General features: G+C 39.5%; 1 protein-coding gene across 1 annotated transcript in view; it reads right to left on the reverse strand.

The window, feature by feature from the left end:
* Positions 1-3,908: 3,908 nt before the first annotated feature.
* reep3b (receptor accessory protein 3b) overlaps positions 3,909-22,906 on the reverse strand; it is a 105,507-nt gene continuing 86,509 nt past the window's right edge. The window contains exons 4-8 of the mRNA XM_028795371.2: positions 22,344-22,464; positions 21,658-21,771; positions 13,513-13,657; positions 8,007-8,155; positions 3,909-4,873 (exon numbers count right to left, since the gene is read on the reverse strand). Coding sequence (XP_028651204.1) covers positions 4,802-4,873; positions 8,007-8,155; positions 13,513-13,657; positions 21,658-21,771; positions 22,344-22,464 — 601 coding nt within the window. The 3' untranslated portion in view covers positions 3,909-4,801. The remainder of the gene's footprint in view (positions 4,874-8,006; positions 8,156-13,512; positions 13,658-21,657; positions 21,772-22,343; positions 22,465-22,906) is intronic.

Here is a 22,906-nt window from a genome sequence, read left to right on the forward strand (position 1 = left end):
TACCCCCTACCCGCTAACCCAGCAGAAAGATCTTCGGTCACAGGAAGGGGGTATAGCTCAGCTATGAGTACTGGGTTAACTGTTACCTTAATGTCCAAACATAATCGTACAGTCCCATCATTCTTGGCCACTGGGACCACAGGTGTAGCCCAATTTAGAATGAGAGTCAGGCTCTGGGACTCCTGGTTTGACAAGCCAGTCAATGTTCGCTTCCCTTTTAGGCCTTAAAGCATAGCGAACACTCCTTGCCTTCAAAAACATTGACTGACAATTTGGTTGCACCCCGAGTGTTACATTAATCCCCTTCATACTCCTCAGTTCCTCTTGAAAGAGTGTCTAATGCTTTCTCAGGACCACAGCCTACTCAGACCCTGCTTTTTCAAGCCATGACCTACCCAGCAGAGCTGGATAATTGCCTTTTACTATATAAAGGGATAATTTAGCTTTTTGTCCATTTAATTCAACCTGGACCTTCTTTTGTCCATAGCACAGGTCTTTATGATGATCTTGGAGAGTTTCAGTGAAAGGCAGCTTACTTTTTCCCTGAGCAGGTCCTTAGCTGCTCCATTACCCACCTCCATTTTCACAGAGTTCTTGCAGAATGGCAGTAATGATATATGCCAGGGGTGGCCAACTCCGATCCTGGAGAGCCACAGTGGCGGCAGGTTTTCAATCTAACCATTTTTTTCACTAGTGACCAGTTTTTACAGATCCTTAACTTTAGTTAAATGATTTGCAATTTAAAACACAAAGCCATTAGATCAGGGCTGAGCAATGTTGGTTCTGGAAGGCCGCAGGTTTTTGTTCCAACCCAGTTGCTTCATGAGAAGTCATTTATTGCTGATGAAGTGCTTATTGCTCAAGTGACGTTTTTCTGCTTCATTTTTAGTTGTCTTGCTTGTCAAGATTTTGAACCCTGCATATTTTAGTTTCAATGAGCTGTATTCAGTGTTTTAACTTCTCCTTATTAGCACTAAGATGCAGATGACAAAGGAACCAGCAGTTCTTCATCTAGCTTGTCTCCACTTCCGCCCGTGTCTATTCAAATTCAGTATTTGGTTTAATGAAGTGCGCGGGAGGAAACTGAAGAGAAAATGAAGAACTGAAAATTATTCATCCATTTTAGGCTTCATCTTACTCCGATGATACATGTATCAATAAAAAGGGGAAAAAAACTCGGATTTAAAAATGACATGGTAGAGTTAAAACACTAACAAGCCGTAAATTAACGAAGTTCTGTTACTGGTGAGGATTGGCTTCTAATTAACCAACTGGATTGGAACAAAAAACCTTCAGCCACTGCAGCCCTCCAGGATCAGGGTTGACCACCCCTGTATATGTGGTTGGACCTCCATTTTTGTTTAGTATTTGAAATGGAAGCTTTAAGTCAGTTTCATCATCAGTTCCATTTTCTTTCTTTGCCGCATTCTGATTTTTCCTTTTTCCGTTTTAACCTTTGCCGATTTCACACTTGCCTATGCCTTCCTTTTTCGTAGCTTCACATGCGCACGCCATGTGTCCTTTACAGCATTCTTACTGCTGGATGATGATCCATCATTCCACATTTGTAATACTGTTCAGGGGGCTTGGGTCAGCTTGCACACTGGGGTCCCTAGCAGCTGCCACTAACTGCTGTGCTTCTTCAGCGGCCATAGCCGTAGCTTTTTGTAATGTGAGGTTGGCCAGACTCTGCTGATCAAAAAAGGTTTCTCTTCTTTACATTTATACAGTACAACAGTTCATATAAATGCACATGTCCCTGATACACGACATTTCAGAGCAATAACCTTGCACTATAAAACAGATTTTAATGTAAATTTAATATTTTAATAGGACCTTCGGTTTATGCAAGCCATCATGTCCTTCCCTATAGCCAATGCCAGGGCACAACTCTCAAGACTGTGCAGACACAGACGAGATGCACCCACCAACGTCTGACTGGGAACGTCTCTGTGGTCCTGTGTCAGACAAGAGCCCACCAGTCAGTGACACTGGGGAGGCTGGGCGAGGAGGTATGGTGTTAGAACTTCTTGCATCTACGAGGCCAAAAGGGAAGAAGGGCTGCTGTGCAACAAACATTTTTTTTCCTAAACATTTAATTGAAAAAAAGTTTCAAACTAGGAGACTATTTTAGGTAGGGCTAATTTTAAGAAACTCTCCAAATAAATTCCAGCAACTGGTGCTTAAATAAAAGTGAAGTTGGCAGAGTATTTCCCTGTTGTAAATATAGTATCATATCACTAGATAAATATGTGAATTAAACTTTATCTAAAAAGATTAGCCGAGTTAAAAAAAGAGCTTCTTTAGAATTATTTTAAATTTAACTCTTACTCTTGTAAATGTGGTAGCGGATAGACTGGCATCCTGACTGGGACTGACATAATGGAAGGACAACAAGAAGGGAGGCAGGACCCAGCTTGGAGGATCGCCAATTTCTATGCCAGTCGGATGGAACCAATAATCAATAGACGAGGCACAAAAGGATTTCATGAGCAGTTCGTCCCCCAATGCAAGAGGTGGCAGCATTCCTCTGATCGGGACGCACCCTACTATGGGGAACTCCCATATGACCCATAGGTGCTTCCTTTAGGCTGTGTCATAGCACTGGAAGTACCTCCGTGGTCCAGCATGAAAGACGGCGCCTCAGCTACCTCAGGGTCAGAATCAGGAGGAAGGAGACAGAGGTGCTTGTTACTTCAATTATATTGTGTTGGGCTGCCATTTACTTTAAGCAAGATTATAAAATAAAATTTTGTCCGAGTTGTGTTTGGGGCGCCCCCTACAATCCCCCCTGTAATATCTAATCCTTTTCTGTTATTTAACATATCTTTAGTTGTTAAAAAAACATTTTGAACTTAGAGCCATGTCTATCAATAGATGCAAAGGAAGACTTAACTCAGAATATTTACTGCCATTCCTTCCCCTCTAGTGCTCTTGAGGCCGATTTCAATGACAAGCCATTGTCCATCCTTTAAAAAGCACTTTAAGATCCTACCTGTATACAAAACACACACGTGTGCATACAACTGTTTGATGTGTTTGCATTTTGCCATCTGCTTGGTGTCCCGTTGGTGCAGCATCTGGACACTTGAACTGCACGCACCTGATGATGTCCATTGCTCACGATGCTCTTTTGCTTGTGTACCCTGGCTTACATTTTAGGACAATATTTGTTCTGTGTGTGCGCATTGTAAGGCAACGCCATACACCACATGTGACACACACTGCATCCACTTTGTGTTTTGTGTCACTCTACCAATCAGTCCTCAAAACATAAAATCTCTCTGTAAGCTCTAAAGCAGATTTCAGTTCAGTACTGAAGGGATTTTCCTCTGCACAGATCACAAGATGCTCGTGTTTAATGAAATGGCGCACAGCAGACCACCCTGGACACTTCAAGATGGAAAACTGACTAAATTACCTTCTTGAGGCGGCTGCTGCTGCTCTTGAAAGCTTTTTCTTCTTTCTCAAAATTCAAAACAAAACTCGCAAGAACACAAGAGAGCCTTCAAGCTTCACTTTAGCCTCATATTTAGTGGATTTAACTGCTGTTATGTCAGTGAGAAAAGCAACACCCAGTGTAAAATTTGCAAGTATGAAACATGCCAAAATGAGGGTGTGATGTCTGTTGAGTAAACCTGTAAATTACTGGGTACAGTCGTCATCATGGCTTAACCATCAAACTTAGGCGTGTAGTGTCAGGTCGTGTGGCTGCTTCATATTCTACCACTAAAGACAAACTGGTGTGGCTTTAACGTTAGTCCTGTGATTACATTACTTTTTTTTTTTTTTTTTTTATCAAAACCACAGTCTCCATTGTTACTTCACAACACAATTATTCTTGATGAAGAATACAATGACCTTCATTAAACGTGTTGGTGATTGGTCCTCATTAATGCAAAAAATCATTCACAAGCATCACCCTTTTACTTTATTTTAATATGAAATATGAAAATGTTACATCTATAAATATATTCATAAAAATGGCATTGATGCTAATTTTCTAGATAGAAAAAAACTTATTTGGCAAGTCATCTTTATAGTTTCTTTTTAGCAAAAGTACTTAACAGTTGGAATTAATTCAAGTATCATGTTACTTTAACACTCACAAAGTACGCCCAACTTTAACTGCAAGAAACACAAAATAATTAAAATCAATCATAATTCAGATAAAAGTTGAAGAAAAAAAACAGTTTACATTGAGGGGAAAAAATAAACACACATACACTGATTACTTTAGTTTCTGATCACCACTACAATGTATACTCCCATACACTGTGGTCCTTGAGCCATTTCCAAAGTCTTACTGGAGACGTACAAGTCAAACAGCACATACGACAATCAGCACGAAGACTGAGTGGAGGAAAATACAAAAACAAAAATGCTGGAGCGTTTTTCAGTTAACACATCTAAAATTAAGGCAGTCTTGTCTGGATATAAAAAAAAATATATCACAAAACCTTTTATATATACAGTGCAACTTTTATGTACACACACTGTATATATAAAAAAAAACTACAAAGCAATATTTGTAAACAAACTAAACCGAACTCAAACACAGAATAACTTGTTCATGCTGCCTTTAACAAAACATACTTAAAAAATCATTTTAGTGTTTTTGCAACTAAAGCATTGCTTCTTTCCAAGCAGCCAGGCTAAGAAATATGAAATCAGAAAAGTAACTTCAGCATTTAAAACAAAAATACAAAATTACAGCATTTAAAAACACATGCATAAAATAATATTGACAGACAACATTTGGTTCCATACAGTAGTGCAGTCAGATGATTTTGTGCAAAAGTTACTGTGCGTAGTTTGCAGCACTCAGTCCTGGTCGTTTTTTGGGTTTAAGTTTTAGAGACCCATATCGATTCTGCAAACAAAAAATAAATGTATTAATTTAATCTCTGTTAGTCCATAGTAACTTTACTTATACACTGTGTGCACAATTATTAGGCAAGTGAGTATTTTGACCATATCATCATTTTTATTTATGTATTCAGACTCTAAGCTGTATAAACTTGAATACTTATTGGATTTAAGCATATCAGGTGATGTGTATTTGTGTAATGAGGGAGGGTGTTGTCTAAGGAGATCAACACTCAATATCAAGGTGTGTATAATTATTAGGCAGCTTGTTTTCCTCAGGCAAAATGGGCCAAAAAAGAGATTTAACCGACACTAAAAAGTCAAAAATTGTAAAAAGTCTTTCAGGGAGATGCAGCACTCTTGAAATTGCTTAGATATTGGGGCGTGATCACAGAACCATCAAACGTTTTGTTGCAAATCATCAACAGGGCCACAAGAAACGTGTGTGTGTGTGTGGGGGGGGGAGAAGCAAATTAACTGCCAAAGATTTGAGAAGAATCAAACGTGAAGTTACCAGGAACCCATTATCCTCCTGTGCGGTCATATTCCAAAACTGCCACCTACATGGAGTGCCCAGAAGTACAAGATGTTCAGTGCTCAGAGACACGACCGAAGTAAGAAAGGCTGAAACCCAACCACCACTGAACAAGACACATAAGGTGAAACTAGGGAATCCATTCCCGGATGGGTTTATCCATTCCCGGGAATTCTGGGCATCTCACATGTGAACAGTTTTAGAACGAACACCACTTATTTTTAATAAAACTACTGCAATATGTTGACACAAAGAAAAGACTAACTTTATCTACAAGCAGTTCATGCTGTCATAAAAGTACATGCATCTTTAGTTGTGGTAATAAGAGCGTAGAAAGCACAACGTCCTCACAGGTGGCACAGTGGTAGTGCTGCTGCTTTGCAGTAAGGAGACTGTGGAAGATTGTGGGTTCGCTTCCCGGTTTCTCCCTGTGTGGATAGCGCTTTGAGTACGGAGAAGAGCGCTATATAAATGTAATGAATTATTATTATTAATGTGTCCAGTGTGCAGTCGTCCATGCAAGAGCGCACCTTCGTGCAGAAGTACGCCAGATGCTGAGAAAGCACGCTCTGCCTCCACTGAAGTAGGTGGCACAATCATCAGATACTGATAGACTTGTTCTAAACAATGCCCGCTCTTGCCGTTGCTCTGAAACACCGCCATTTCAGCTTTTAATGGATTCCCTAATTGAAATGTCAAGACTGGGACAAGAAATATCTTAAGACAGATTTTTCAAAGGTTTTATGGACTGATGAGATGAGAGCGACTCTTGATGGAGCAGATGGATGGGCCCATGGCTAGATCAATAACGGGCACAGAGCTCCACCTCAACTCAGACACCAGTAAGATAAAGGTGAGGTACTGTTATGGTCTGGTATTATTAAAGATGAGCTAGTTGGACCTTTTCGGGTTTAAAATGGACTCAAAATCAACTCCCAAACCTACTGCCAGTTTTTAGAAGACAAAGACACTTTATCCAGGCAGTGGTTAAAAAAAAAAAGTCAATCTTTCTAGAAGACCATGATTTTTATGCAGGACAATCCTCCATCACATGCAACGAAGTACTCCACTGCGTGGCTAGCCAGTAAAGGCCTTAAAGATAAAAGAAAAATGACATGGTCCCCTTCTCACCTGACCTAACAGCCCTTCTTAAATGGCAGATTTACAGGGAAGGAAAACAGAACACCTCTTAACAGTGTCTGGGAGAGGCTGTGGTTGCTGCTGCACAAAAAGTTGTCAACAGATCAAGAAACTGACAGACTCCATGAATGGAAGGCTTATGACTGTTATTGAAAAGAAGGATGGTTATATTGGTCACTGATTTTTTTTTTTTTTTTTTTTTGAAATGTCAGAAATGTTTATTTGTAAATTTTGAGTTATTATTCTCACGTTAACATATGAAAACAAGTGAGATGAGAAAATTTTCGTTTCTCCTTTAGTTGCCTAATAATTCTGCACACGTGTATTCCCCTGAGAATGTTCACACTCACATTTCCTTTGTAAAACATTCAAGTTACAGGTTTATTAACATTTTGGACTGACTGTATTTTTGAGGATTCATTTTAATATGGAACAAATACAGTGCTATCAACTTGCTTAATAATTGTGCACACAGTGTAGTTAAGTTGACTGAAATAAACTTTTAATTTAACATGATCCTTAACAAACAGGAACACTGCAAAAATTAAATGACAGCTTTTCATATCTATTCATTAAACCTTGTTTTCCTTATTTTAAGATATACTGACACAAAACAGCTTCTATTTGAAGATTTTTTTTTTGGTTTTGCATATGCATTGTTGTCAAAAAATGCACTAAAACCACAGAAAAACATACTTCTGAGTTTAGAAAAGGCTTGTAAACCAGCATGGGGCTAAGGCTAAGGTATATTCAAATATCTGAAATAAAAAAAATTAGTTTTGAAAAGCACAACAATGGAAACATTTTAATGAAAGCATACCTGTATTTTGTAATAAAGAGCAGAGTGGCCCACAACTATCTCCTCCACATCTTTTCCCCCTCTGAAAATCCACCACCCACTTTCAGAGAGGAAGTGGCAACTTTCTTGGGTGGGATATCAGAAGCTGTTCCATGTGAATACTGGAGAACATTTCTTCACAAAGCAGAACATTTAGCCGTCTGCCTCCTTCTAGCAAAAAGCGGCTCTGTAATCACTATTCTCAGGTTCCACTAACTTACAAATCCAAAAACAAAAATCATTCTTTGGACGAGATCTTAGTAAAGAATTACTCAAAATGCCCAACCCTAGTAAATCATTTTAAAAGCCTGAGTCTTTACCGGAGGGATCAGGTCAGATCTACTAACTGGAAAAAAAACACCCAAGTGAGTCCCACTGATCACACGTTTACTATAAGAGTTTACAGCACAAACTGCAAAGAAGTGGCTGAACATAATGGAGGTCAACTTAAATACAAAAGTGCACATAATTCATACAGCCTGTCCAAGATTAACCAACATTTATGTGAACGCCTTGTAACTAATGTAGGACCAAAACATGGCCACATAATTGGACAGACTGAAGTCAAGAAGTTTACTGTTGAGAATGTTGGCATTTGGGGATAAGGAGGAACATAAACCTTACCTCTTTAACGGATTTTGATCTTTTCACTTTGACGCTTTGAGATCTCCGGAGTCCTCTTTGGGCCACTCTCTCATCTTCTGAATGTGCTCCTTCCATGTCATCATCAGTTCTATCATCTACATCATCCTGGTCATAATCATATTTATAACCTAGAAGTTGATAAAAATTATACTTCCGTTATATTTTGCAATATTAAAAACTTAACACTGTTATATGCAAAAGGTTGTGAATTAAAATATTAATTTTTATTGATAATATTAATAAAAATGTAAATAAGAATGGGTGTGTGCTTCCAGCTTTGCACCCAATGCTGCTATGAGCAGCTTCAGCCCCTGCAAGCCTGAAGTGGATTAAACAGGTGTGCTCAAAGATGGACAGACAGAAGTAAACAATCAGTAAAAAGATGAAAAGGAACGTCACAAAAATAAAAGACACTACAGTAGGTAAAACAATCTCAGGGCTAGAATGCTGCATACAGTTAGGATTTTGATATGTACATGTGTTCTGTTATTCAAAGAAATAAATGAATGATTTTGATTGGATCAGTTGCAGATGTTTAGTGTTATTTTCCTAAAACAGAAAATGCTATCATTCAGTTTCAACAAAAAAAACTAAAGGAAACCCCTAACACATCTAACAGAAGATGGCGCCAGAGAACCAAAAATGTTCAGTCCATACCGAACCAACTCGATTATTTTCTTTTGTTGATACTTCCCTGAAACAAGGCATAAATCAACAAAGCTTCAGCCATAATTCAATACATCATTCTTAAAATCGTTTAAATTAATTCCAGCACCATGAATTGGATTAAGAAATTTAAGAATGTTGTGTTTTGTACATTTAATCAAAACAATAAAAGTATAAACCCAGCCACAGGGGATGCACAAACCAGTGTGTTTCTTCGCGCTGGTCCCAAGCCCAGATAAATGGGGAGGGTTACGTCAGGAAGGACATCCGGTGTTTAAATATTTGCCAAATCAATATGTGGACAACAATACAAATTTTCATACCGGATTGGTCGAGCCCCGGGTTAACAATCACCGCCACCAGTACTGTTAGCCAACAGACTGCTGGCGGATATTGGGCTACTGTTGGCCGAAGAAGAAGAGGGGGGAGACGTGTCCGGAGGCAGGAGAAGAGGAGGAAAGTAAAGACAGTGGAACTGAGGGTAGGAACTTTCAATGTTGGCAGTATGACTGGTAAGGGGAGAGAGTTAGCAGATATGATAGAGAGAAGGAAGGTTGATATACTGTATTGTGCGTGCAAGAGACTAAATGGAAGGGGAGTAAGGCCAGGTGGACTGGAGGTGGATTCAAAAATTTCGATCATGGTGTGGATGGGAGGAGAAATGGGGTAGGAGTTATTCTGAAGGAATAGTATGTCAAGAATGTTTTGGAGGTGAAAAGGGTGTCAGACAGAATAATGATTATGAAGCTGGAAATTGGAGGTGTGATGATGAATGTTGTTAGTGCATATGCACCGCAAGTTGGGTGTGCAATGGGTGAGAAAGAAGATTTTTGGAGTGAGTTGGATGAAGTGATGAACAGTGTACCAAAGGGACAGAAAGTGGTGATTGGAGTGGATTTCAATGGGCATGCTGGTGAAAGGAACAGTGGAGACAAGCAGGTGATGGGTAGGTATGGTGTCAAGGAGAGGAATGCAGAAAGTCAGGATAGTGGATTTTGCAGAACGGATGGACATGGCTGTGGTAAATATGTATTTTAAGAGGAAGGAACATAGGGTTACATACAAGAGTAGAGGAAGATGCACACAGGTAGATTACATCCAATGCAGAAGAGTTGATCTGAAGGAGATTGAAGACTGCAAAGTGGTGGCAGGGGAAAGTGTAGTTAAGCAGCATAGGATGGTGGTCTGTAGGATGACGTTGGAGATCAAGAAGAGGAAGAGAGTGAGGGCAGAGCCAAGGATCAAATGGTGCAAATTGAAAAAGGAAGACTGCAAGGTTGAGTTTAGGGAGGAGGTGAGACAGGCACTGGGTGGTGGTGAAGAATTACCAGACAGTTGGGAAACTACAGCAGATGTAGTAAGGGTAACAGCAAGAAGGGTGCTTGGCGTGACATCTGGAAAGAGGAAGGAGGAAAAGGAAACCTGGTGATGGAATGAGGAAATACAGGAGAGTATACAGAGGAAGGCAAAGAAGAAGTGGGATAGTCAAGAGATAGTCAAGAGAGATGCAGAAAGTAGACAAGAGTACAAGGAGATAAGGTGCAAGGTGAAGAGAGAGGTGGCGAAGGCTAAAGAAAAGGCATACGATGAGTTGTACGAGAGGTTGGACACTAAGGAGGGAGAAAACACCTGTACTGATTGGCTACACAGAGGGACCGAGCTGGGAAAGATGTGCAGCAAGTTAGGGTGGATAAAGGATAAAGATGGAAACGTACTTACAAGTGAGGAGAGTGTGTTGAGAAGATGGAAAGAGTACTTTGAGAGGCTGATGAATGAAGAGAACGAGAGAGAGAGAGAAGAGGTTGGACGATGTGGAGATAGTGAATCAAGAAGTGCAACAGATTAACAAGGAGGAAGTAAGGACAGCTATGAAGAGGATGAAAAATGTAAAGGCCACTGGTCCAGATGACATACCTATGGAAGCATGGAGGTGTTTAGGAGAGATGGCAGTGGAGTTTTTAACCAGATTGTTTAATGGAATCTTGGAAAGTGAGAGGATGCCTAAGGAGTGGAGAAGACGTGTGCTGGTGCCGATATTTAAGAATAAGGGGGATGTGCAGGACTGTAGTAACTACAGGGGGATAAAATTGATGAAGTTATGGGAAAGAGTAGTGGAAGTGAGGTGACGATTAGTGAGCAGCAGTATGGTTCCATGCCAAGAAAAAGCACCACAGATGCAATGTTTGCTCTGAGGATGTTGATGGAGAAGTTTAGAGAAGGCCTGAAGGAGTTGCATTGCGTCTTTGAGGACCTGCAGAAAGCATATGACAGGGTGCCTCGAGAGGAGCTGTGGTATCATATGAAGAAGTCGGGAGTGGCAGAGAAGTACATAAGAGTTGTATAGGATATGTACGAGGGAAGTGTGACTGTGGTGAGGTCTGTGGTAGGAGTGACGGATGCATTCAAGTTGAAGGTGGGATTACATCAGGGATCAACTCTGAGCCCTTTCTTATTTGCAATGGGACAGGTTGACAGACGAGATTAGACAGGAGTCCCCGTGGACTATGATGTTTGCTGATGATGCTGTGATCTGTAGCGATAGTTGGGAGCAGGTCGAGGAGACCCTGGAGATGTGGAGATATGCTCTGGAGAGGAGAGGAATGAAGGTCAGTAGGAACAACACAGAATATGTGTGTGTAAATGAGAGGGAGGTCAGTGGAATGGTGAGGATGCAGGGAGTAGAGTTGGCGAAGGTGGATGAGTTTAAATACTTGGAACAACAGTACAGAGTAATGGGGATTGTGGAAGAGAGGTGAAAAAGAGAGTCCTGGTAGGGTGGAATGGGTGGAGAAGAGTGTCAGGAGTAATTTGTGACAGACGGGTATCAGCAAGAGTGAAAGGGAAGGTCTACAGGATGGTAGTGAGACCAGCTATGTTATATGGGTTGGAGACGGTGGCACTGACCAGAAAGCAGAAGACAGGGCTGGAGGTAGCAGAGTTAAAGATGCTAAGATTTGCACTGGCTGTTACAAGGATGGATAGGATCCTATCATTAGAAATGAGTACATTAGAGGGTCAGCTCAAGTTGGACAGTTGGGACATGTGCAGAGGGGAGAGGCTGGGTACATTGGGAGAAGGATGCTAAGGATAGAGCTGCCAGGGAAGAGGAAAAGAGGAAGGCCTAAGCGAAGGTTTATGGATGTGGTGAGAGAGGACATGCAGGTGATGGGTGTAACAGAACAAGATGCAGGGGACAGAAAGATACGGAAGAAGATGATCCGCTGTGGCAACCCCTAACGGAAGCAGCCGAAAGAAGAAGAAGAACAAAAGGTATCATACAGAATGTCAATTTGTTGAATGTTAAGATTTTTAAATTCTTCAAATCTGAATAACCAAATGACACTAAATAACAGTAAATAAGTTACAAAAAAGAAGATTTAGCACGTTTGTTTAATAATGGAGAAATTTGCGTTTTTCTGAGTTACTGGAAGGTTTTTGTTAATTCTGTATAAACTAGTATGGTAATGAAACATTCTCAAGACGCTGCTTAAATTGTGATGTAACAAAATAATGATCTGAAACAATAGAAACACGGAGTGTGATTCATATTAGACTGTTTGCTTGCAAATGTAAAGGTAGCAGGCATTAGCATATACGTATGTCCTATGTGTTAATGTCCGTAAGGACATGTGTGGTCCTAATATGGAAACACAGAAAAGTTACACACCCTATTTTTTTTTTTCATTTTCATGTGAACCATTTTGCTTTACTTTTAAAATGAAGACATTTAGACTGTAGAGTCTGTTTTTGGTGTATATGTCATTCTCAACGCTCAAACCTTTCCAGTAACTGCAGAATATTGAAAACACTAGAAAATGCAGCTACTTGTATACTTTTATATTGAGCCATGGAGCGCCACACAGAACATGTCTTTGTTATGAAAAATACACTAAAGTGGAAGGCTAGTTCTTTGAAAAACTAGCATAATTATTTTTTGTGTAATTTTGAAAATAATTGCTGTAGTGACGATCGATTATAAGAAAGAAATTGAAACAAAAAGTAAACTGATCCAAACTATTGAATATATCACTAACTGCCCTATTACTTCTGAGACATCCTGAATATGCGATCTACAACTCCAATGAACATGTAATTCATATTAGCATGGTAGTTAGCAATTATTATTAATATGTATTAACCACAATAGTTAATATTGATCAATTTTACTACCAGCAGAAAAGGTTTCTTTTCAGTTTACTATCCTGTTACTGATTAAAAGCTTCGACTCTTTTTAATATGACATATGTTGCCTAAGTGTAGGCAGTAAAATGGCAAATGGGAATTAAAAATAAAGCAAAACAGTAATGGACTAGTGTGTTAACCAGATCATGAAAATTGTGTTTCTGCCCTTAGCTAACTGAATGACTGTCATCAATATAAGCACAATCAAATTATACAGGCAAGCACATCACACAATTGAAAAACACCAAAACTGCTATTCTGTTTTGGTCTTTCTTAATAATACCAGCTTTGGTCCATGTGCCGTAAATGTCTGTGTTTTGGTTTAGGAAAATGACAGCTTTACTGCAGCAAAGGCTCAAAGAGCCACATGCAACCAGAATAACAAATATAAAGGGATTAGCATGCTACAGTAAAATTAATTAAATATTCTAGTCAGGGGTATGCTACAAATACATATGTAATAATATACTTCTAAGAAGACTGTTCAAATTTTTCTACAATTTTTTTTCTTACTGTAGAAAATTACTAATTGACATTTTCATAAAAGTTACAACAAAAAGTGGTATTTGCATAAATCAGACATTACATAGATGTATGGATTATTATGACTTAAAAAAGGTCAATAAAAGATACATACTAGATCCGTCTGGGAGATTTCTTGGAGACCTCTTTCGAAGATCAGAGAAACCGGAGAAAGGCTGCTGCAATGGGTCATCTCCAGGAATGGCTGTAAGATCGTGCATGCTGAAGCTTCTGAGCCTCTCTGTTATAGCTCCTTGACCCTACACAAAAAATCAACTGCTGTGAAGTTACAAAGTTACAATTTTACATATTTAAGATGTATAATTTTTGAAATTGTAAATGTCAATGTAACATACATTGGAACAGACAGTATGTACTTCAAAGACTGTTAATACATGCAGTAAGGGTTTAAAAATCCTGCATGTGATGTTAAGTCAATAACATCTCTACTTATCATGCACCAGCCAATTCACAACTACAAAAACAACAACATGCCAACAACTACATTTTGAAATGACTTCAGTTAATGCTCTGTCCATTTATAATAAGTATTACAATTCATAACTTCAAAGCACAACAAATTCCCTGTCATATCAATTAATACACAGTATACTTTATTTTACTACTGGTATGAAGATGTTTTATACAAAATTAATATAAAAGTAAGCATTTCAGTCATCTTTTAAAATAAATTTCAGGTATTGACCTAACATAAAATGGCCCCATGCTTTTTTCCTTCAGTCATTACCTCAGATCAAGAAGGTGACACAGGAGAGTGCTGAAGCATTCCTACCAAGATAGTATGTCAATAAGAGCAAAGAAAGATCAATGTGAAAATTGGAATCTGAGGAGAATAGTATGAAGAATAGCTAAAGAGAACAAAAAACTACACACAATTTTGAATTTTTGAAACCCCCCCCCCCCATTTTTGAGGAATAATGTAAAACATAATTAAGCTGCAAGTAAACATATAGATTTTGTGAGAAACTGCTGAAATTTCAGTTTGTTTCAAGCAATAAGTGGTGGAAAAAATGGTTTCAAAATGAGTTTAAGTTACATTATTCAATAAAATTCTTATATGTACACTTTTTGGCCACTTTATTGGGTACACCTGCTTATAACACAAAAGAGCCTACTATTCAAGTCACATGACTACAACTTTGTATACAGTAGACCCCTGCAAAGTCGCGGTTCAGAGTTTGCGGCCTAAGTCATTCGCGGATTTTTCCTTAGAACCTATCTAATAATTGTTAGCGAAAACTGCAAATATCCTCCGCAATTTTTATGGCTTTTTTCGTGACAATACTGTACTGTAGAGAGGACAGTAAGCAACTGTAGAGGAAATGGCATGGGATAATAATAATAATTCTTTGCATTTATATAGCACTTTTCTCACTACTCAAAGCGCTCAGCAATTGCAGGTTAAGGGCCCAACAGAACAGAGTCCCTTTTGGCATTTACAGGATTCGAACCGGCAACCTTCCGATTGCCAGTGCAGATCTCTAGCCTCAGAGCCACCACTCCACCACAATGGAGTGCAGCCATCTGCAGTGGCTCTGATTGGTCTTCTGCTGAGGGGGCTGGGGCTGTTGGGGTCAAAGGATGTCAGCACAGCTTTTAAAAAGGGGGCCAGTGACCAAAAGCAAAAAAAAAGTTTTTGTAATTTGTGTTTCAAGTTACTGTCTCTCTGCCTGCCTTCTGTTGGGTTACCTGTACTTATTCGTTTTGTCCTGGATCGTTTCGTGTTTGGCGTCTGGATTGTCTGCCTGTGTACATGAGGACTGTAAGTGGATTCATGGCCATCCTGCAAAGAAAGAAGCGCTCCTGAACCCATCCACCCGTCTTCACCATTTCAGGATCTAGCAGTAGGACTATCTTCACATTCCCATTCAATGTGCGGATCTCTGGACTATCTATTTTCATCATTACATTTCATCTGTTGCCGTTTTTCATGATTTACTGTGCGTGTTTTGTTGGTGCTTTGTTGTATTTAATGTGTAAGCGCTGTAAGGGGAACAGGGGTGGTGGTGTTGTTTTCATTTATTTCATTTGTTTTCATTACATTCTTTACTTGCTGTTTGATTGCCGGTTTGCTTTGTTATTGTCTCTGTGGGTGCGTGCAGGCCAGGCCAAGGCTGGGTGCATCCCTGGAATCTCCCCCATAAAAATAAATAAATCACCGTCGATCTTAGCGCCACCGGTCCGCTACAGCGTTATTCATTTCTCCTTCCTGCTGACTGACTGACTGTGATGTATCTCCAGCCGAGTGTTCTTGTGTTTTCCATTTTGTTCCTCTTAACCCGCCACAACCGGCTATAGTCATTTCCCACTGCCATTTGCTAGCACACAGGAGCTGATCAGTCAGTGCCGTACATTTGTTGAGTAGCCAGCTCATGACCACTGCCAGCCCCTTGTGAGCAGGGGAGCTGAACGCACCCCTAGAAGACACGGACGCTCCTCAAAAAAAACGCTGATAGACTAGTTTCACATTGCTCCCTTACTTGCAGCTGCTCTGTCGTGTGATATGCTTCTCGCACAACACTACGCATACTTAAAAGCCTGAACAGCACCTGTCCTTTCTGGCTGATTACTTTGTTTCTCTCTCCTCCCCCAGACATCCTCTGCTCTTGTTGGGGGTCCCGTTCCCGTTGTTTTACCCTATGACGTTTGTCTATTCTTTAATCGAGAACTAACTGCATACTAAGCTCGTTTTACTTCTGAAAGAGACATGTTTGTTTGAAGTTCCTGTCTCTACAATCTCCTGTGTTTCTGTGCAATTCTGTGACCCAAGCGTGACACCCTGCAGCCTCACTGTCCCTGGGATTGAGCCACTGCACTAGACTAGCCTACAAGCATCAGTGCTTACCTCTGTGTACTTGAGTGCAGCCAGTTCAAGCACAGTAAGCTCGGTGATTTACTGAATTTCATCCATGGCGTCAGTTGCGCCTTGTACATATTGTTCCAGTAGTTTTTTTAAATAGTTTTTACAGTCCATTAGCAGTGTATAAAATGATCAGTGTTGCAGTAATTGTGATACTCTTTGCATGAAAAAAATGTGTTCTATTAAAATTTCACTATTTCTTTGTGAATTGTGAGGTTTACTTAAAGTGCAGCAAAAAAGTGTTTGGCGTCCAGGGATGCATTAACCCCAAGTATGTGGCAGTTTAAGAGTTAAAGCCTTAAGATGCCGTTGAAACGCCCTGCACCTTCTAAGGCTTCTGGCAATGAAAATGCGCTGACATGAATTAAGAGTACATATAGCGGTAACATCGGTATTTTACATTCTAGCACTGCGGGAGACATAGCAGTACGGTATACGGGGTAACCTTTACATTCTTTATTTTTAGGTAATGTATTAAGCTGAGTTTGAAATTAAAGTGTTTTCGGGGCATATTTTGGGTTTAAACTATAAAAATATGCATTTGTTTTAACCACATCCAAAATTTGCGCTTTTTCACAATTCGCGGGTGCTCTAGGAATGTGTCATGTTCCTCACTGTATCCCCAAAATTTGCGGGGGACACAAGTATTTGAACACCCTGCGATTTTGCAAGTTCTCCCACTTAGAAATCATGGAGGGGTCTGAAATTCACATTGTAGGTGCATTCCCACGGTGAGAGACAGAATGTAAAAAAAAAAAATTCAGGAAATCCCATTGTATCATTTGTACAGAACTTTTTTGTATTGCACTGCTGCACATAAGTATTTGAACACCTGAGAAAATCAGTGTTAATATTTGGTACAGAAGCTTTTGTTTGCAATTACAGAGGTCAAACGTTTTCCGTAGTTCTTGACCAGGTTTGCACACACTGCAACAGGGATTTTGGCCCACTCCTCCACACAGATCTCCTCTAGATCTGTCAGGTTCCGGGGCTGGCGCTGAGCAACACAGAGTTTCAGCTCCCTCCAAAAATTTCCAATTGTATTTAGGTCTGGAGACTAGCTAGGCCACTCCAGAACCTTGATATGCTTCTTATGGAGCCACGCCTTGGTTATCCTGGCTGTGTGCTTCGGGTCATTGTCATGTTGGAAGACTCAGCCACGACCCATCTTCAGTGCTCTGACTGAGGGAAGGAGGTTGTTGCTCAAAATCTCACAATACATGGCCCCATTAATCCTCTCCTTAATACAGTGCAGTCGTCCTGTCCCCTTCGCAGAAAAGCACCCCCAAAGCATGATATTTCCACCCCCATGCTTCACAGTAGGGATGGTGTTCTTGGGATGCAACTCCTCCTTCTTTTTCCTCCAAACACGGCGAGTGAAGTTTAGACCAAAAAGTTCTATTTTGGTCTCATCTGACCACATGACTTTCTCCCTTGCCTCCTCTGGATCATCCAGATGGTCATTGGCAAACTTCAGACGGGCCTGGACATGTGATGACTTGAGCAGGGGAACCTTCCGTGCAATGCGTGATTTGACACCATGACGGAATAGTGTTCTACCGACAGTGACCTTTGAAACTGTGGTCCCAGCTCTCTTCATGTCATTGACCAGCTCCTCCCGTGTAGTTCTGGGCTGATTCCTAACTTTTCTTATCATCTGTGATACCCCACGAGGTTGAGATCTTACATGGAGCCCCAGTCCGAGGGAGACTGACAGTCGCCTTTAGCCTCTTCCATTTTCTGACAATTGCTCCAACAGTTGATCTATTTTCACCAAGCTGCTTGGCAATTGCCCCGTAGCCCTTTCCAGCCTTGTGGAGGTCCACAATTTTGTCTCTGGTGTCTTGACAGCTCTGTGGTCTTGCCCATGGTAGTAGTTGGAGTCTGACTGACTGTGGGGTGGACAGGTGTCTTTAAAGAGCTCAGACAGGTGCTACTAATTAAGATTACTATGTGGAGTAGAGGTGGACTTCTTAAAGGCAGAGTAACAGGTCTTTGAGAGCCAGAATTCTTGCTGATTGCTAGGTGTTCAAATACTTATGTGCAGCAGTGCAATACAAATAAATTCTGTACAAATCATACAATGTGATTTCCTGAATTTTTTTTTACATTCTGTCTCTCACAGTGGGAATGTACCTACAATGTGAATTTCAGACCCCTCCATGATTTCTAAGTGGGAGAACTTGCAAAATCACAGGGTGTTCAAATACTTATGTTCCTCACTGTACTGTATATGCACACATTTTCAAGAGGTTTAGTCATTGGTCAACCAAACATTAGAGAGAGCAAGACAGGGGATTGTGGGTATGGTATGATTGTGATGCTGAGTTCACATGTTCCCAGAGCTCTGACTTGTGACATATCACCTTCACACGTCAATATGTTCACATGAATTTCCGGTTGGACTTTTCAAAGAAAATGTGAAATCATTTGCTGTTTGTTACTTGGTCTGCAGAGAAAGCAATTAAAGATAATAAACTATTTTTTCGTGAAAGAGCAAACTAAACATATTAAATGTGTATCATTTCCCTCCAATTGCAATCTGACCATACAAATTGCATTTCTGGCTGACATGGTTCTATTTTTTATTTTATGTAATTGACAAAGATTAAAGATCTGCATTACATCACAACTCAGAGAATTCAAATAGTTTTGTTTTGTCAAAAGTGTCCGAATTCATAGGGTGTTCATGTGGAATTTCCGAATCAGAAACTCATCTTTAACATCTATCCGATAACACATGAACACAGCATGAGGCATCAAATAGATGGAGAAAGATGGAGACAGGTGGTTACAGCTTTCAGAAAAAGCTTCCTTCCTAAGATTTAGACAACTGATCTTTACATAAGTGGCAAAGGGGATTCTATTTATTAAGGCACAATGTAATGCACCTTGAAGTGGATGAGCCACAGAAGCAGAGGACTGTGGGTCCATTCCTATCAGCTAACAATAACACCATGTGGCTATGGTGAGCATGTGATTATAGAAACTGGACAACTGATGTTGAGATAAATGACTCCCAGTATGATGAATCTCACTTTCTGCTACATCAAGCAGATGGTAGAGTCAGCATAAACAGAATCCATGGACTCATTCAGCCTTACATTAATGGTATAGACAGGCATGTGATAAGAGATCTGTCACAAACCTGTTTTTAAATAAATAATCAGGTCAGGGAGCGTGTAGGCTTCGAACGGGTGGGTGTACACATACTGGCGCTGCTCCGGGGTTGACTTGGGCACTTGGCTGATCGCGCATTTACACACAAGTGCAAGCGAATCAGTCAGGGACCTCACTCACACCTCAAGCGTAGGCGGAGGATCGCACCAGCACCAAATACGGCAAAATAAAATGAGCTTACACGACAGAAATGGGGAGACTCAAAAAAATGAAAAAAATTGAGATTATGAACAAAAAGGTGAAGAAAGATACAGGAGGTTACGGGAAGAGAGAGAGAGACAGACAGGATGGTGAGGAGCCCGTGTCATGAGGAAAGAAGGTAGGTGGTCATAGTATGCCCTGAGGAAGTAAGCGCAGGCCTGCACTCAACCATGAGGCTGGAGAAGGGCACTTCTTAGAGAAATCGCAGAGAAGTAGGAGTGGCCCTGTCGTGCTGCACCTCCCTTCCGATGCCGCCAAACTGGCTGAGGAAGACATGTGGGGATCGGCAGGGAGTCCTATGGGTGCCGATGACTGTCAGTAAGACCCCAAACCCAGGATTTAGTGGAAGACTCCTCAGGCAGCAAGTTCCTGCTGGGAAAAGTTGGGGAGACGCCAGATTTCTAGAAAGAGACATTGGGGCTTGTGTCTTTTGTTGGATGAAGAACCTGCCTGGGATTTTAACCTTGTTTTTATGGAAAGTATTTATTTATATTTTAGCCTCAATACAACACCTTTGATTTTATGGATTATTTATCTCGCATTGCACTGGTTTTTGAACACTTTTATCTGGTTTTAATAAAAGCACTGAACAATTTTACACCAACCCCATGCTGACTGACTATGTGTATCTTAGTTTGCCTGGCTCATCCGATTAATGATTATCGACTGTGCCAGGTTCAAGAGGCTCTTGAAAGCTTCCAGGGAGTGTGAAGCCAACCTGGACCGTCACAAGGCAGTCTGTGTAATGTGGTTTAAGTTTTCTTGCCATACAAGCTTCCTTTCAATGTCACAGCATGCCTAAGTATTTTTCTATGTTCATCCCTTTATGATCCCAGTCTACATTATTACAAATGTGTATATCCAGCAGGATAATGTGCTATGCCAAAAGTATAATCTCAACCTAGTACCATAAACATGGCAGATACTTCAGATTACTCCAGTGGCCAGTCCAATCCCCATATCTTAATTGAACAATGCACCTTTGGCATAGCAATAATGTGTGGCTGAAAATCTGTGGGAAATGCATCATGCTGTTGAGTTAGCATGGACCAAAATCTCTAGAGGTAATTTCCAGCACCTTGTTGAATCTGTGCCCTAAAGAATTCAGGCTGTTCTGGAGGAAAAATAAAGAGTGCTACCTGGTGTTAGATAGGTAGGTGTACATAATAAAATGGTCATCAAGTGAATATTAGAGCACATATACATACATACATACATACACGCACAAACCCTCACCTGCAGCTCATATTGTTATTAATATTCTAAGTCCAAGCATTTTCATGGGAGGCAAAATAAGTACAGTTTCTAGCACCTATAACCTATAATATGACTCAAGTTAAATATACTATATATAAACTATATATATATAGTTTTTAAAGAAATGCAAGTAGAATCATTTTACTCCAAGAAATGTCATTGTTCTTTTCCCCAAGTTATGTACTTTGAACTAATTATGAATTTGAACATAGTTAGAAAACAATGGTTCAGGCTTGCCTAAACTTTATGTAAAGTTTGTATAATAATGAAAGCTATCTGATATTCAAGACAATTAGGTTTGGCTAGTAAATAATATTAGCTTTTTTTTTTTTTTACTGATGTGTGTTTTTATTTTTAATTCAGTACCATTAACGGTATAGAATAGTACACATCAACAAAAGGACACCAGGCAGAACCCTGCCTTGCATAAGATGCTAGTCCAGATACTGATGCAGAGAAACACTGTAGAAATTTAAAATTCTATTGGCTGACCTTCTCTCTTTTGACTGTACAAAGAAACTACTGAGTCACAACAGCAGGTAACATACCAGTTTAACCGACTCATGCATGTTTTAACTTTAGTACATGTTTCACTTTGAATTGCACACTGCAATTTTACTAATTATTATGAAATCCATTTCGTTAAATCGATTAAAAATAAAACTTCTTTAAAAAAAATGTAATCAAGCCTACCACATTACTCATTTTAATTTACAGAAGTAACTTCAAAAATGAACATACCTTAACAGCTGCACTAACCGCAGCAGTAGCAGCTAAATTTAATCCTTGTTTCCCAAAATTCACCATGGTTTCATAGCTTCGTTCTTTGGCCTGAACAATATATTCATCAATTTCCTAAATTAAAAATACTGAAGTTAAATTCTTCAATAAAAAACACTTCACTGAAATTAAGTGTGTTTCCTGCCTTAAAAAATATTATTTGCTTTTATAAAAGAAAACAAATTTACCTGAAAACAAAGAGCTCTTGCTTTTAGTAGTGTCTATGTTAATGTATCCATTTTTTGAAAGTTGAGTGAGTTAAATGTGTATATACCTAAGCATTTACAAAATGTCAAGAAAAACGTTTTATTTATGCATCATAAACCAAACAGTTACAAGATGCCTTATAGCAGCATTTTTGGATACTTCAGTCTTACATTCCATAAATTTTTCCCTGCCCTTAAATGCAGCAAAATTTTTAATTCAAGTAAGTCTTAAGGTTTCACTGTTTTATGCAGAGGTTTATAAAATTGGAAGTTGTGGCTGACATTTGGCTTATTTTTCATAAAATGCTTACAGACTATACATAGTAAAATTAAATACATAGCATCACATTAAAGGGAAAGGGAAATTTTGATTCACCGGACGTTTTCAAAAAATGCACCAGCAGCATAAATTTTAATTAAAGTGAAACAAACTCAATTTACCCGTTCTCTCGAAGATAAAAGAGGATGTAAAAACTTTCTGTACATAAGACTGGCTCCTCTTGTGTATGGAGACAACAACCAAATTACAAAAGCAATCTTCAGTTCATAGTAAAGTGGGAACCTAAAAACAAATAAACATACGGATAAAAGTATAAACACAAATAAGGATATGAACTTCCCTTCTGGAAATGTCTGCTTGAACTCAGTAATTGTGACTAATCAAATTCTAATACATACTTACTACAATTAAGACTGCACAATGTAAGCTGTAAAAAAGGGAAAAACTAAAAAGAAACACAGTCTGGAATTCTCACAATAAATCAACAAACAAGTATTTGTTGTAATAATAAGCTAATGCCTCATTTTGCTTTAGTTCTTATATAAACATATATTGCATTTTTCAAATCCAATGATTACTGCTTCTTGAAATAATCGTTGATTTTAAGATACCAATAAAGGTGAGACAGTACCATCTTTAAAGCAGTCCATGAAAAAAATTGTACTGTGCAGTACGCACACTGCTGTGCAGCAGAACTTCCTAACACAACTTTCAAGTTTAGCTA

The sequence above is a fragment of the Erpetoichthys calabaricus genome, chromosome 2 (genome assembly GCF_900747795.2).
Source record: "Erpetoichthys calabaricus chromosome 2, fErpCal1.3, whole genome shotgun sequence".
Classification (NCBI taxonomy): domain Eukaryota; kingdom Metazoa; phylum Chordata; class Cladistia; order Polypteriformes; family Polypteridae; genus Erpetoichthys; species Erpetoichthys calabaricus.